This window comes from Dendrobates tinctorius, unplaced genomic scaffold (genome assembly GCF_039654945.1).
Source record: "Dendrobates tinctorius isolate UK_male_01 unplaced genomic scaffold, ASM3965494v1 ptg000079l, whole genome shotgun sequence".
Lineage (NCBI taxonomy): Eukaryota > Metazoa > Chordata > Amphibia > Anura > Dendrobatidae > Dendrobates > Dendrobates tinctorius.
Genome location: NW_027361747.1, coordinates 18,013,369 through 18,030,423, shown reverse-complemented (window position 1 = coordinate 18,030,423; position 17,055 = coordinate 18,013,369). Strand labels below are relative to the sequence as shown.

Sequence of the window (17,055 nt, the reverse complement as noted above, 5' to 3'; positions counted from 1 at the left end):
TCGGCTCGCGCTCGGAGACTGCACCCTGCTGACTACGCCAAATGTAGCAATCACAGGTACGCGGGATGCAGTGACGAGATAGGAGTCGGGATGAAATGAAGATGTAACTTTTATATATACTGTAGATGCCTATAGGGGCTATCTTGAGCAACCAAACAAGCTAACAATAGTTATCCTCGCAGGGATCAAAACAAGAATGTGGCGCCCCTGAGGCTCAGTCGCCACAGAGGTACTGCACCTTCTCCTAAGGTGTGGTGACCCACCAACCAGGTAAGGTGGGAACTCCTGACCACACTCCAACACCCGCACCCCACACAATAGAGTAGTTCAGCAAAACCACATTGCGGCTCCTTGCTTAGAGAGAAGCAGAGCACCTTTGGTGGTTCCCTGCTTGGAACACTAAGCGTGCTGGGAGGTGGGTGGAGTTAAGAACACATAAAAGAGTGGGAAGGTTTAGGATTACAGGTCAGTCAGTAGGTCAGTCTGACAGGAGGTCAGTGAGGAAGGAAGCCACTCGGAGAGGAGTGGAGATCCCTAGATGAGGGATGGAGGAAGGATTGCTGCAGCAGGCCTGAGTGACCCGGGTCTGCTGGCACAGGAAAGGAAAGAAGGAGAAAGACATTGAACTGAAGCCTGAGCTTCCATAAGAAAGAAAGACAAGTGCGGAACGTAGGAGAAAAGGGAACACAGAGGACGTGGGTTAGGAGAGAACCCTGCCTAGAAGTTCTAAGCGCAAGGCCGGTGCCCCGTCCCCGAGGTTGTATGGACACTAATGGTTCTGCAGCAGACACCGGTGGAGTAGTGGGCTGTAAATGCACTACTCCCATCTAAGACTTGGGGGCACAACAGCAACACGGATAGAGAGCCGGGACTCAGGAGTAAGGAGTCCCCAAAGCAGGCTACAGCTGTCTGCCGTACAAGTAGAGTTCTTGGGAACATCTGATAGGAGGAACTCCAGTGTAACTCAGTACTAGGAGATCTTCACACTTAAAGGCGCTATAGAGGAGATGTTCAGAAAAGGTACATAAGTTGGAGGAGTGTTGAAAGGGAGCATTCCATCTTGCCTGGGGGTTGACTGAGTCCCTGACCCGGAGGACACGGCACAGAAGCGGGCACTACAGACTGTGAGTAAAGCTTTGGAATTACATGCCCTGGTGTCCTCCATTCCTTTCTGCGTCCGCCTGCCTGGCACTGCTGCATCCCGTGCGCCGGACACGACACCATCTAAGTGTCATTTCACCTATTCTGCCCTGGGACAACAGCCCTGCCTGTGGAGGGCTATAACATCACTGCTGCACCACACCATCCGTCCCAGAGGATCTGTCTGCAACGTCGGCCTAACATCTCACTTGCCGAACACCACAGGTGGCGTCATGAACTATTCCATTAACTACATTCCACCATAAGCATTCCTCGCCATTACTTGGGCGCCCAGGGCCACGGACCGGGTCACTGCTGCTGTGACACACCACCCGCTGATACCGGCCCAGTACCAAGTAACCCCACAGCCCTTGGAGGGCGACCCAAATACACTGGTAAAACGAACACGACTAACCCGGCAAAGACCGGTCACTATAGGGCCGCGGTATGGCCGACTACAGGTCCAGGGTATTAACTACAATGTGTCACTTATCCTCTCTGACGTCCGGCAGAGTGGTGGTCGGTGATGCTTCGGCATTTCAGCCACTGGGCCCAGCCGATGAGGATCTGGTGGAGATTTCAGGCGTTCCTACGCCCAGGCGAAGTGGGGGCACAGCAGGCCCCTGGAGAGTTCCCCTGCGTTGCACCTCCCGGCGGAGGTGGTACGACGTTGCCCAGGGACCGGAAGGTGTAGGCCGCAGCCGCAAGCTGGGGACAGGCAGCAGCGGCCGCAGGTGGTGGTCAACAGGCCAGGCCGCTACCGTGGGCTGGAGTGGAGCGGTGGCGGCCGCGGGCGGCAGCGGACAGGCTGCAGCCGCGGGCTGGAGACGGGCGGCGGCAGCCACGGGCGGCAGCGGACAGGCCGCAACCCGGGCTGGAGTGGAGTGGAGCGGTGGCGGCCGCTAGGAGCGCAGACAGACCGTCGGTGTCTCTCAGCTGGATGGCTCGGTGTTGTCTCCCCTCTGTCTGTGGTGAGTCTCCCTTCAGTCTCTCTGGTCGCTGCTCTCCTCTCTTTGCTCTGGCTCTGGATCTCGCTCTGGCTCTCTGGCGCCCTCTTGCTTCCTTTGCCCATCTCTCCTGCTCCGTCGACTGACTCCTGCTGGTGTCCTCAGCCCCTTTTATATTGGCTCCACAATCCCTAGCTCTAGCAATCCCTTTAAAAGATCAATGCATCCCTTTAATATAAAATAATTTAAAATAAAAAAGTACAGGCAATGGAACCTACTGTACAGTATATACAAAATGAGCCAGCACTTTTAGTGCCAAGGATGGGAAATAAGTTTGCTCTTGGTAACAAAACTGTTAAGTACTTTAAACTAATGACTTAATCACATTATAAGATTGGTCAATACTAATAATATTTTCCATAGAGGTTTTTGTGTTACAGGAACAGTTTGCTCTTTTCCATAGAGCTTCATTTGCTTACCTGATAATTCATAGTTGATCTCAGAACAAAATGTTCAATATATTGTAAATTACTGACTATATTCTGTCCTGTCTTACAGGCATTCAAAGAAATCCTCGCTGCGAAGGTGCAAGAAGAGTATTACGTCTTATGCAATTTCCTAAGGTAACCTTTATCAATTTCCAGCAAGACTAGATAGGGCCAGAAACATATTAGTGCTGATATGTGGAACAAAGGGTTAGAATTACTCTTATAACATATGTATTTAGAAAATAATAAAATGTGATAGCACCAGACATGTAGGGACAGACTCATGTCGAGTTGACATTGTCACGGTGGTAACTCGCTTGTCTCCTCAACACCGCCCTACTCACCATGGTCACTACCCGGTGTCTACTCTTTTCAGGTCAGCTCATTGAAGTTTGCTTCTTGCAGCACTCCTCTGCAAGGTAGCTACAGCATGGTGCTTCCATTTGGCCTTAGGTGGTGGTCTCTGCAGGAATTTGACCCTTCTCTGTGCTGAAGATATCTGTTCCTTGGCATAGATCATTCAGGCAGGCACTATATTAGGAAGCCCCTTTCATCACTCCTTGGTTCCTACCTTGTAGTCCATGTTCATGCTCGTTTCTGTATTCCGTTTCCTGTTACTGACCTGGCTAGTTTTCCCGTCCTGACCTCTCTGCTTCTGATCTCAGCTATACCTGCTAATCCTGTGTTGCCCGCCCTGACTTCAGATTGGCCACATTTTGTCTGTGTTTTCTTGCTGCGTACCCATGCCTCTGACCCTCAGGTCAGCTATAGCAGTATCTGGGACTGCCCTGGAGTGGTACCTGGTGACTAACTGTGACCAACCGATATCAGGCAGTCACTTAGTCAGGAGTTCATTAATGGGATCGCCTCTATGTTTTTGTGGTTGTATATTTGGACGATACCCTCATATTCTCCCCTGATCTTTCTTCCCACTGGCAGCATATCTGTCAAGTTCTGCAATATCTGTGTCACAACACCACTGTTGAGTGACCTGGGACCAGGAGCTCCTTTACTGGCCCTAACAATAGGGGGCACCCTAGCTTGAACTGTTCCTCGGGATACTTCAGATGGCGAAGATGCCGGGGCCTCCGCCCTTGCCTTATCTCCTAAGGTAGCCCTTCGTCTGTCCCCTTCCTCCATCCAGGGAAGCGGGGGCGCTACTGTGCACCACAGTTCACCACAGTACACCAACCTGACAAACAGGGCAACAAAGACAAGGGTAAGCTGAAAAGCTCAAACATATTAGCATTCACTCACATATAACAGAGGAATCCACCAGGGTGTGCAGGATGGGGAAGAAAGCAAAACAGGGAAGGATAAGGAATTACCAAGTGTATAAACCAAACAGTCGCATCTAACTTCTCCAGCGATCTCTCTCTCTTATTGTCATGAAGCAAGTACTAACTATGATAAGGACTAGGTAATAGAGCCCAGATTTTATAGGGAAAAGGAGTGGCTGACCGAGCACAGCTGAACGCAGAAATTTCCTACATCAACCCCTGTTCTGCTGGAAGAAATAAACGCATGTAATAAACCCAGAGAAGTGATTCTTCTCAGCGGCGGAGTAGGAGCAACCAGATGCTGCAATTTTCTGGCTCTGCTCAATTGCGGTAACCCTTGACAGCCTGGGAGAACAATTTGTTTGCCAAATTGTCCAAATGTGTCTTTGAAAAAAATCTCCTTGCCTTTCCTTGGCTATATTGTCTCCAATCATGGTCTTGAAATGGATTCAGAGAAGGTTTATTTAGTTATAACCTGGCCACGTCGTTAGGGTCTGTGTGCCAATCAGCACTTCGTGGGTTTCGCAAACTTCTATGGGCAATTTATCTTGCATTTCTTGTCACTTATGGCACATATCTCAGCCTTAACAAATAAGTGGGCCAATACCAGAGACTGGCCTGAGTCGGCAGTGTCGATCTTCCAGCATTTGAAAGAGGCCTCCATGAGTGCTCCGGTGCTGTATCACTCCAATCCCAATATACCTGCTGGAGGTAGATACCTCATCTTTCAGTGCTGGGGCTGTGCTTCTGCAAAAAAATCTTCTTTGGGGAAGTTTGTCTCTTACTGTTTGTTCTCCAAACTTTTTTCACTGACGGAGCAAAATTATACTGATAGCGAACTTCTGGCTATCAGGATGGTGCTTGAGGAGTGGAGACATCCATTGAAGGGTTCCATCTCTGCCTTGATAATTTACACTGACCATAAAAATATGACCTTCCTGCAGTCTACTCAGCTGTTGAATCCCTGCCAAGCCAGGTGGGCAGTATTCTTTGCTTGTTTTAAGGTCGTGTAACAGATGAAGACTCATGCGGGACACAAAAAGAGATTGGCCGCCTTGGTATCATCCTAGAGAAAAAGTCTGAGTCACTCAGTGCCTTGGGACTGTGGGCACTAACCAGGTCACTAGAATTATGGGGGCCCTAGTCTATCTCTGTCCCCTGGATTACTCCTGAAGGTGGAGATGCCAGGTTCACGTGCCTTGCTATGCTACTATATCAACCTTTATCTGTCCCCTCCCCAACCCAAGGAGGTGGGAAGCCGAAGTGTATAGGATAACACTAGCCAGACAAACAAGGGAAGATGGACAGGGATAAATGAAAGAAACAATCATACAAAATACACTCAGCAAACAACAGAGTGGAACACAAGACAGTCCCCAAGGCGTTACAGTCATTTTCAGTGGATAGGGTCCTAACTAGCCAACACAGTCTGATGCTGTGCAAGTTATTTAACCTATTCTATCCACTAGCATACCACCATTTTATTTTTGATAGTTAGAATAGCTGGAAAAACATTTATGTTTTAGAGCTTTTTTTCAACTAATAAATGGTATAACACAAACTGCAAGAAACGGATTGCCTTTGCTATGTTACGGGCATAAGTCTATATGCTCCCCTCTGCTGTAGTAAATGCTCACCCTTAGGGCAGGTGCAGATGAACATAGATTCTCTCGGGGAGAATTGGTCCGATTGTGCAAATCACACACTGATTAAACTCTGTTCAGTTTGATCAGATTGTCAGCTTTATGTGATCTGTTTGTCTTACATGAGGAGAATATAAAGAAAAAAAGTCTTCATCTTTGAATTGGACTGCACTCAGATGTCATCTGAGTGCCGTCCGATGTTTCCAACGCACTCATTGACTAGCATGGGAACAGTCTGAATATTGCATGAAACTCAGGCATGCAGTGATTTTTTTTCCTCAAACTGTCTGTGTCCGAGGGAAAATATCAGACATGTGCATGGCCCTATAGACTAACATCCGTGCGATCCGATGTTTTGTCACATCACACTCGAACTGAATATATGCTCGTCTGCACTTGCACTTATATAGATGTGGCGCCCCTGAGGCTCAGTCGCCACAGAGGTACTGCACCTTCTCCTAAGGTGTAGTGCCCCACCATCCAGGTGAGGTGGGAACTCCTTTCCATGCTCCAACACCCGAACCCCACACACACAGGGTAGTTCTGCACAGTCACAAGCGGCTCTGTAATTAGAGAGTAGCAGAGCACCCTTGGTGGTTCCTTGCTTGGCACACGGGACGTGCTGGGAGGTGGGTGGAGTTAAGGCATATAAAAGATTGGGAAGGTTTAGAATTACAGGTCAGTCCGTCTGGAGTCAGATAGAAGGTCGGCGGAGTAGTAGGACACTACGGGAGGAGTGAGGATCCCTGGAAGAAGGGATGGAGGAAGGAGTGCTGCAGCTGCCTCAGTGACCTGAGCCAGCTGGCACAGGAAAGGAGAAAGACGTAGAACTGTAACCTAAGTTTCCATAAGAAAGAGAGTCAAGTACGGAACGAAGGAGTAGAGAACAGAGAGGAGACGTGGGTTGGAAGAGGATCCCTGCCTATAGTTTCTCAGCGCAAGGCCGGGGCCCGGTCCCCGAGGTTGTATGGACACTTATGGTTCTGCAGCAGACACCGGTGGAGTAGTTGGCTGTAAATGCACTACTCCCATCTAAGACTTGGGGCGCAACAGCATCTGTATAGAGAGCCGGGACACAGGAGAAGGGTGTCCCCGAAGCAGGCTACAGCTGTCTGCCATACGAGTAGAGAACACAGAACATCTGTAAGGAGGAACTCCAGCGTAACTTAGTGCTAGGAGATCTTCACACTTAAAGGCGCAATAGAGGAGACGTTCAGAAAGGTACATGTTGGCGGAGTGTTGGAGAGGAGCCTTCCATCTTGCCTGGGGGTTGACTGAGTCCCTGACCCGGAGGACACAGCACGGAGGCAGGTATCTGTGTGCCCTACTGACTGTGAGTAAAGCGTTGGAACTACAGGCCCTGGTGTCCTCTATTTATTCTTGCGCCAGCACACTCAGCACTGCTACATCTGGGTACCAGTTTCCACTCCGCCTGTACCTCTCCTCATCTATTAATACTACACTGCCCTGGGGCTACAGCTTCACCTGGGAGGAGCTACACCATCTATGCTGCAACACACCACCAGCCCCAGAGGATCTGCATGCAGCATCGGCCTAACATCCCACTTGCCGAACACCACGGGTGGCGTCACGAACTATTACACTACAAACCGCAACCGCCATTGATTTGGGCGCCCAGGGCCACGGACCGGGTCACTGCTGCTGTGACACCTTCCCCTGACACCGGCCCGGTACCGAGTACCCCACAGCCCTGGGAGGGTGACCCATAGATGTCACTGATTTCCAGGATTGAGAAAATCGATCTGATTTTCATTAGTGATTTTGTGTTTTTTTTTTTTGTTTTTTTTTGCGTTTCATCTGAGTTTGGTCAGCGTTAGATTTTGCAATCAGAGTTTCGTCTAAGTTTCGTCAGTTTTTCTCGGTTGAGAAACCATAATTTTTTTTTTCTCTATAGCTTTCCCTGTCTAGCAGTCTGTGAAAAAACAGACAGCATTGGGAAGGAATCCCAATGCTGTGTGATTTTATTCACGGACCCATAGACTTGCTTGATAACTTTTATCCGAAATTTGGATCAAAATCGGTCGTTGCCGCGATTTTCTGCTGACAGAGCAATAACTCATAGATATGAATGGTCCCATCCACCATAACGGCATTTTGCTTTATGCATTATCAATTGCTTGCATCACATGATTTCTTAAATTTGTTGCGGCTTTCACCTGGTGTTAGCATATTGTTGGCAGTATGGTGCAAGTATATAATAACATAATGTGGTACAATATCACTTAGCACAGCATAACACATGAATGGCAAAAAACGTAGGCAAAGAAGTGATATCTTCATTGCATCAGGGTCAATGCTAACTCACAGCAAATAGTATAGAATCTAACAGTCTTGGACAGTTTTGAACACTTTAGAATGGAGCAGTGAGATTTTGAGGGCATAAGTCTTTACTATTTGTAAAAGGGTCATTGTCAAACCCAGTACAAACTACAACCTTATCCTGTCTAACTAACATGATAAAGCCATCATGACATGAGTTGTTTGTATCTTCAAGAGCACACAACTCCACCTTCCCTCCTGGTTTCCTGTTTGCCGGGGCGTGGTGTGCTCATGATAGACATGTTTGGTCAAGCAGCATAGTTGCACTACTAGTCCAAACTGTGTGCTCTCCGAGGCCGGAAGCAGACAGCTTTGCCTCTTCAGATATGAATTAGTGCAAGCAGAGTTGGGACTGGCCCACCAGAGAACTGGAGAATCCTCCGGTGGGCCCTGGCTTCTCCTTCAGGAAAGTTCATAGTGCAAACCTTGCAGTTGCTAAGGGGCTCTTCAGTGGGGGATAAAGGTGGGCCCTCAGAATCAATTTCTCTGGTGGACCCAATGTTCATCAGTCTGACACTGAGTGCAAGGATTATGAAAGACAGTGATCTGGCCAGTTTCAGTACAGCACTTGCAAGCTGTATATCAAAGGGCTTGTAAACACATGCTCCTTGTATAGGAAATGTAGGCAACAATAGTAAATTATAGAATTAAAAATCCCTCTGTTTCTGAGAACGGGGAGATTTTTTTTCATATATAAGAGTTAAAGGCCTTATGACAAAAACATGGACCCAGTGTTTCACTACATGTTTGCCTGCTTCAAAAGAAGGGAGCAAATTCAGGTCATATCCCTGGACTAGTATATGATATTTCTAATATGGAAGAACAGATTTGATAAACATAAATGTGGTTGCAAAACTGATATCAGGGCTGATAGAATTCATACAAAGTGATAGACTGGAAAATGGGACTTATTCTAGGACTCTAGCATCTAATGTGAATTGATGGGGTTGTCTCAAGTTCATAAATGGGTAAAATTGCAAAGTGCTTGTAAAAATAAACAACTTTGTAATTTACCCCTTATTAAAAATCTTCTCTGTTCTAAAGAACTGAGTGATTTTTAATTTTGTAGTGTATAAGCCCATTGCCTAGGTTACCGGCCACTCTGCAGTTCCAGCCTGGACAGCTATCTAGGTAAGGAGTGCACATTGTGAGCAGCCTCTAAGTTTAAAGGGGTGCTCCCATCTCCAAGATCCTATCCCAGTATGTAGTAAATGTAATAATAGTATTAGCAAATCCCTCCAATTAGAAATGTAGTATTGTTTTTTGAATTGCTATGTCTCTTTCCTGATGTTCAGACATTGCAGGACTTTCGGTATCCAGGACCTTAGGTAAAACACCAGCAGTTTTGATGAATTGGATGAATGGCATAGCTACACCCCATCCCGACTCGTTCCCAGCCTCGCATGTTTCGGCAGAGCTGATTCAAACTAGTGTTCAATTGCTAAATGTCACAAAAACTTGCGAAATGACACATGGCAAAAAAGTTTGTAACTTTTTAAAGTTTTTACACCACTTTTGTGGCTTAAAAACTTTCATGAATCTGTTTGCACCCATTCTTCTTCATAATGTGAATATTTATTTCTCGTTAGTTAGTCTCTGCTGCTTGATAGGATAGGATAGGATAACATTTGTATCAGAGCCTCTGTTAGTTCTGTCATTTTGTAATGGAATCTATGGACCCCATTATAGTCAATGGCATGCAACTGGCTCCATTTCTGTCTATCATGGAACAGATTCATTTTTGTCAGACATTCTGCTTTCCTGTTGCTTTAATGAAATCGAACTCTGAGCATCATATCCATTATTATATCAAAAAGGCAAGTTGGACAGCAGTGTGAGCAGATGTTTCTTGCATCATCATTCCTGGTCAGCAGTGTGTGCAGTCTCTTCTAACTTCAGTACTCCTAGAATCTCCAGTATTAGATAAGGTAGACATGGTGGACAGCAGTGTGAGCAGCTTCTTCTTACCTCAGCACCCAAGGTATCTCCAGTATTAGACATGAGTTATGGTGTCAACAACAATGTGAGCTGCCTCTTCTTACCTCATCACACCTGGAATCTCCAGTATTAGATTAGGTAGACAGGGTGGACAGCAGTGTAAGTAGTCTCTTCTTACTTCAGCATTCCTAGTATCTACAGTATTAGATCAGATAGACAGTGGACAGAAGTGTGAGCAGCTTCTTCTTACGTCAGCACCCAAGGTATGTCCAGTATTAGACTTGAATTACAGGGTGGATAACAGTGTGAGCTGCCTCTTCTTACCTCATCACACCTGGAATCTCCAGTATTAGATCAGGTAGACAGGGTGGACAGCAGTGTGAGCAGTCTTTCTTAACTCAGCACACCTGGTATAGCCAGTATAAAATCAGATAGACAGGTTGGACAGCAGTGTGAGTAGCCTCATCTTACCTCAGCAATCCATCTCTAGTGTTAGGTCAGATAGACATTGTGAGCAGCAGAGTGGGCAGACATTTCCTACATCAGCACCTCTTGGTATTTCCAGTATTAACTAGACATGGTGGACAGCAGTGTGAGCAGCCTCTTCTTACCTTATCACCCCTAGCATTTCTAGTATTAGATCAGAATATCTAATTGATCACATTTTCTTACACATGAAGGGAGGGGGCAGATCTTTGTACTGCACATGCTTATGGGCCCCTTGTCCTAACATTCTCGTAGAACAGGATGACAGGTGTTTTAATTGTATAATGATTACCTACTTAAAAAGAAACAATTGCGATTTACTCATTTAATGCATTTAGGAATTTGTAATTACATTTCCTTTAGTTCTTTACTCTTTTCTATTCCCATAGAACCACTTTAATGTCTTTTGGGCATTCTCCTTGTTTTCCTCACAGTAGGACTTGAGAATGCATTTTAAGTAGTAATATTGTCTCTTATTACTATCGCTATCGCAAATTAAATAGACACTAGCAGTTCGATAAACTTTGCATAAACCAATTGTACAAATGATTCTAAGAAAATCTGTAGTATATGCAAAAAAGAAATGTAGCCCTTTTTCACGTCTTCTGCCTCTCTGTCTCCTGAACTGATTATTCACTCTTAAAAACTGAGAAGGGAGACAAATTTCCAGATAACTGAGGGATCAGGTTACATGCTGCATATAGTGATTTGGGGTCTATAGAGAGGAGGATATCTACAAAGAGGCAAGCTGTAGCTTACTAGGTTAATATTTATCTCACCTCCATTGCTAGAGTTACAGCTCAGTACCAGAGATGAGCAAAATAGATTTGCACCCTTGTTCGGCAGGCGCCCACTGCGGTACTCCATAATAGCAGACCACTGCAGTCTTCCTCGGACGGCACTCAAGAACTGGAATCCTGTGTGATTACTAATGCCCTGCGATGCACGTCATGACACTATGGTGCCTACTGGCTAGGTGTCACCCGACGTCCATTTGGACATTCTGTTAGTCTGCTCCTTTTGCAGACAGAAGTATAGGGACCCCATTGATTACTACCGGTTCTGATATGTGCCAGTTTTTAAAACAAAAGCACAAGTTCTGTATGATGCACTTTTTGTCCATTCCATAAACTGGCACATAATGGAATCAATCAATGGGATTCCTCTTCTTCTATTTGCATATGGATCAATCCTTAGCAATTTTCCATTCGTCTGTTCTGTTTCTAAAAATGGAACAGAAAAACAGAATGTCAAAATGGAAGTGTGATCACAGTTTTAAAGGATTATTCCTCATAAAATCAAGTTATCCCACATGTCATTATATCCAGAGATTGGGGCTCTGGAACCTCGAGAAGTTTGAGGGGGCTTCGCATTTCCATCTGGATTGGAGAGGAAGTGTGAATGTGATGCCTCTGCGCCATTCATTGTCTATGGGACTGCCGAGTACAGAAGTAGACAAAATCCGGAAGCCACATAGACAATAAATGGAATGGAGGCCTCACATATGCACCGTCGCTCCATTCAGGGTTCCAAATCCTATACCTCAGAATCGCTGGGTGTTCCATTGGTTGTATCTCAGTATCAGTAATGTATCCCCTATTCTCAGAATTTGGAGGGTTATAACCTTTCAGCAATGCAGTAGAATGATGTCATTACCAAAAAGAAACGCTAGAGGGCACTAGGGGGTTGTCAATTTGAAAATGATAACTGAATCTTGGATAAATCATGTAAAGTGCTATAAAATGTTATCTAGAGATGCAAAACAGATTTACTTTATTGCTCAGTCCGACATTATGGGACGGGGTCAGGCTGTAAGGGTATATTCTAATAAGAGGGGAAGGAAAAGTTGTCAGCTTATTTATACATATTCCTGATCAGAATTATCTTATTGGCAATACCAATTATTTTATCGGCAATTTCTAAAATTAGGCAATTAGACATGGTAGAGAGCTGTCAGGGTGCTTTAGTATTAACCAATAACAGAGACAAAATATGGTGCTGCAATTAAACCCTGCAGCAAAGACGATGCGGCAGATTCTGCATCACAGGATCCATCGGTGAATGTTTCAGTGTTAAAAAATGCCCCTCTTATTTTTAAGAAAAAATAAAACATCAGAAAACATTGTTATTTCCGCACATCTACCATGAATTACTTTATGCATTACCGTTAGATGACCACTAGGTGGCAGTGTAATATTCCCCAATTAAGTGAAAGTTTCGCAGAGTGAATTTGCCGTCTGCGATCATTACGATATCAATAGTAAATAACTGATGAGGGAGATGACAGCATTAATACGTTTTACTCATTATTCCACATAAAATCCATACATGCAGTACAGTGCTTTCTCCAATGTCTGTTATTTTATGCTTGAGAGAATTATTCAAGTCAAATCTGATTTTCAGCTCATTCTGCTAACAAGTCGCTGGGCTCCTCCATCAGAGCTCAGCAATACGCATTCTAATAATATTTTCTCTATACTAAATTACCCACAGTGTACACAATGAGCTTTTATAATTTAATAGTAAGTTTTATTTCTACACATGTTGTCAGCGAATATTTATAGAGTGTCTGGGAAATTGGTAAAATGACTAACTTGCTGTAAAAATTAAAGTGAGGGTTTATTTTTTTAACCGTTTAATTCCAAATTGTGGCGCAGATGGATCATAACGAATGATAAACAGATAAGGGTATTTCTGCTGGATATTTCAAGAAACAGCAAATGAAGCTTCTTTAGTGTTCTTATGTCATCCATTTCTCCATGTAAGGGCCCATGCAGACGCCCGGGCACCTCGACAGCATTGCACACACTGACCGCGGGACTCCCAACTTTACCATGATGCCTTCATATAACTGTATGAGGCTGTCATGCTTAGGTCAGGAGACCTACAGCCAATCAGTACATTACGGCCCGTGCTCGAACCGTGTTGCACAGAGGTCTTCATGAGCCCTTCAGCATATTAATGGAATTGTCCACTATTCGGGAATACCGCTTCTCAATTTTTATATTCCCCATGTAAAATAAGATGCTTTACACCATTCCAATGCTGGTGCTCCTCCAGTACTGTCAGCGCTGGGACTCCCTAGATGTCTTATCACGTGAGCCCTGCAGCCAATCAGCAGCCTCTATTGGTTTGCTTCACTCTCACTTCCTGCAGATGAAACTGACTTCCGGAAGAAGTAACAGCTGCTGCTCTGACACCCTCCGAATGTCAGATACATCCAAAGGAAGCGAGAATGGAAGAGGACAAATAGCAGCTGCTGATTGGCTGCAGCCCGGGCTCACGCGCTATAACAACGTCATCAAGCCCTGGTGATGTTGCTGGAGTGGTGTCTGCACCAGAGATGAATACAGGCTGTTTTTATTTTATGTGGGGGGATATTATAATTGAGAAGGGTTTACCCGAGTATTAGACAACCCCTTTAAGATTATAAAATATGTTTGGGATTATATTGGGGTTGTCTGTAGTGTAATGGAAATGAGCTGCAGAAATAAAGCTCTACAACACCAACAACAACATACTGCATCTTATTCTAATGTGGATTCAACAGGTTCCTGTGCAAATTCCATCTGATTATTGGGGTCAAATCAAAGGAACACTAAGTAAGCGGATTATTTCCTGGGGGTGCAGCTTTTAAAGTGGTTGTGTTAACAAACAGACCCTAAGAAAAAAAAACAAAATGAGCAGAACCCCTGTAGTAAGTAAATGAATAAATAGTAATAGTGCATGGAAATAACATAGGGGACTTAATTAACACTGTTTTGATTTAAAAAAAAAAAAAAAAGAGTAAAAACCATAACACCACGACAAGGTGAACCCACTCGGAATGGACCCTAGTTCTTATAGTTCACCTCACTGTCAGCAGGCATTAAAATAGATAAGGGCAGAGCAGGACCTGGGTCTGGACTAATCAGACACCTGTCCGTGGTTGTCTTAACATCATGAATGATTAACATTGTAATGTACTTGTAAAAACAAACAACTTTGCAATTTTCTTCGTTTTTAAAAATCTCCTTTATCCTGAACAATTGTGTTCTTCCTGTTGCCTAGCTTACTGGCCATCTCTGTAAGCTATCAAAGATGCCCAGTTTCCTATGCAAGGAACACAGTGCCTACAAGCTCTTTGCTATAGAGGTTGTGAGCCCTGCACTTGAGCTGATACGGGCAGCTCCCGTGCCATTGCACTCCTCTTGCAGGGGCAAAGCTGCCTGTGCTTGCAGCATCTGTGAGCCCCCATATATGAAACCAAGACAAAACTTACAAATAAAACTATATTGTCCAATGTGGGTAACCCCTGTACAGTAAGCCTGTTGACAACTGTGCCTCAGTTTCCAGCTCTATGGAGGTAAAATCAACAGAAACACTTCTGGACATTTCAAGCTTGTTACTCCAAAGACCTGTCTATTAATACGTTGCTTGTTATGTCTGATAAATTAAAGGCCCACAAACCGGCCCCATGTCTTTATTCCACTCTTTATATTTCTTCCAACAAGTCTTTCGTTTTTCTGCTTAATTGATTTCCTAAAATATTTTACATAATTTGGCATAATATATCAAATCTAGTGAGTGACTACGTAAGGAGTCATTTTCTTCCCCCAGACTAATCGTCCCACTAAGCATGTTTTCACCTCCATGTGAGTGTGAGTAACATGACATGGAAGAAAGACGTTAATGCCGGCTCTTAGCAAATCTTTGCCTCCCTGACAATGCACAAGCTGAGTGTACGCCCCTGGCTTCATGGTCAGATTGCGCATACTGTTACCACTGGCCATGCAAATCCCCCGGGAGGTGAGAACATTATTAGCTGGAAGATTAGTCCTTGGAGAGGAAAATGCCCTCTTGGTTAGTCACCCACTGATTTACATTTTAATTTATTTAGATTAAATAAATAATTACATGGAAATTATATAAACATAAAGGTTATGTACCCACGTAAGCAGAAATTTCCTGAGCAAAACCGGAATTCACAGGAAATCCACATATTTTTGCGGTTTTTGGCTTTTTTTGCTTGTTTTTATCGCGTTTTTTGCGAGTTTTTTTTGCGGATTTTTGCGTTTTTTTCCGGAGCATCCTAATACAATGAACATAGTGGCAAATCCGCAGATTTTCAGCTAAATTAATGAACATGCTGCCTTTTTTTTCCATGATGCTTTTTTTTGCAGAAAAAAATGCAGCATGGGCACAAAAATTGCGGAATGCATTCTAATAATGGGATGCTTAATGTATGCATTTTTTAAGCGTTTTTGCAGGGGAAAAACGCTAAAAAAAGCGAAAAATCCTGAACATGGGCACACAGTTAAAAAGGGATAAAGAGTGGGATAAAGGCATACAATAGGGGAAAACTATCAGGGTCCTTTTGAAGAGTAGACCCTGATTGCAGCAATATGTCACTTAGGCTACTTTCAACATAGTGCTTTTTTGTGTGCTCGGCGCAGCGCCAAAAGAGCGCAAGCGCCGGCAAAATCAGACCAGCGCACGGCCAGCGTACCCAACGCTAAATATAGGGTACGCTGATCGCATGCAGTGTCATGCGATCATAGGAGGAGCTGACTGGAGGGGGCGCAGCCGGGGGCAGAGCTTAGCTTAGCTTAGCTAGTCTGAAATTAGCCTAACTGGGCTGCTTGATGTAGTTTGAATAAAATCAATTTTTATCAGCAGGGGATTATCACTAAAGGACTAGTTTTCCAGCTACCTTGCATTCCTCCATATTCAGGAGCTCTGAGCCCCACCACTGATTGGCAGCTTTCTGCCTATGCACAGTGTAATTAATACCATAGAAAATGGGAGCAATCAAGTGTAATAGGGTCTTAATTGGAAACAAGGTGATTTAAAAACGGGTCAAAACTCACCTGACAAAGTTGCCCATTAGCAGCACATTACACACATGAATCAGCGGCAGCAGGACATGAGCCAGCAGACCGAAGTGATATACTTGATAAAAGGTGAACTGATGGCTTCTTTAAAAGTTTTATTCAAAACAGGTTAAAAAGTCAACGCGTTTCAAAGTCATTCCAGAATTCTTCCTCAGGACACAAATTGTTTAAACAGACAGTAGAAGGTGAACATATTTATACACATGGTTTAGCAAAAAAAAAAATGGGTGCCAAAACGTCACCTGACATGTCAAAGTTCATTTTTTTTATTCTTTCTTACTTTATTTAAAAGAGCTCAAGACAAAGAAAACAGGAAAAGAAAAGAGGATTTTCTTGTGAAATAATTTAAAATGTTTATTGCGTTTATTATTGCTTAACTTTTAATGAAAAATCAATATAATATAGTGATGATTAAATACAAAAAGTTATAAAAAAGAAGTTATAAATAACATCTATGTTTATAAGGTTTAAATCCGATAATGAAATGATTAAATGAAACGAACCAATAAAACCAATAAATGAATTCAGAGTCCAAGAAATTAAAAAGTGAGTAAAAAAAAAAAATCAAATACGTGAATTTAAACCTGTTTTGATTAAAACTTTTAAAGAAGCCATCAATATCCTGAATTTTTCAGCAGCGCAGATTTAGACACTTCACCTTTTTTCAAGTATACGCACCGTGTACACAGAAAGCTGTCAATCAGCAATGTGGATGGGATTACACAGGGCTCAGCATTTAGAGAATGCTGCAGATAATATAGGGATTTTTCGAAAAATACACACACAGCTGAATAGGTGATACATCATTGAAATCATAAAATAATTCCCCAGGTAAAATAAAAACAGCATGTAGTCAAGGGCCAGTGATGTTCCAGTGTTATCAGCACTGTGTCCACAGGGGCTCACGGAGATGTTCAAGG

The 17,055-nt window shown here is 44.0% G+C and overlaps 1 protein-coding gene across 4 annotated transcripts in view; it reads left to right on the top strand.

Moving 5' to 3' along the window:
• Positions 1 to 17,055, top strand: part of LOC141096839 (uncharacterized) — a 281,517-nt gene that overhangs the window by 116,279 nt on the left and 148,183 nt on the right. For all 4 annotated transcript variants that reach the window (XM_073583673.1, XM_073583671.1, XM_073583672.1 and 1 more), the window contains one exon: positions 2,646 to 2,710. In XM_073583673.1, coding sequence (XP_073439774.1) covers positions 2,646 to 2,710 — 65 coding nt within the window. The remainder of the gene's footprint in view (positions 1 to 2,645; positions 2,711 to 17,055) is intronic.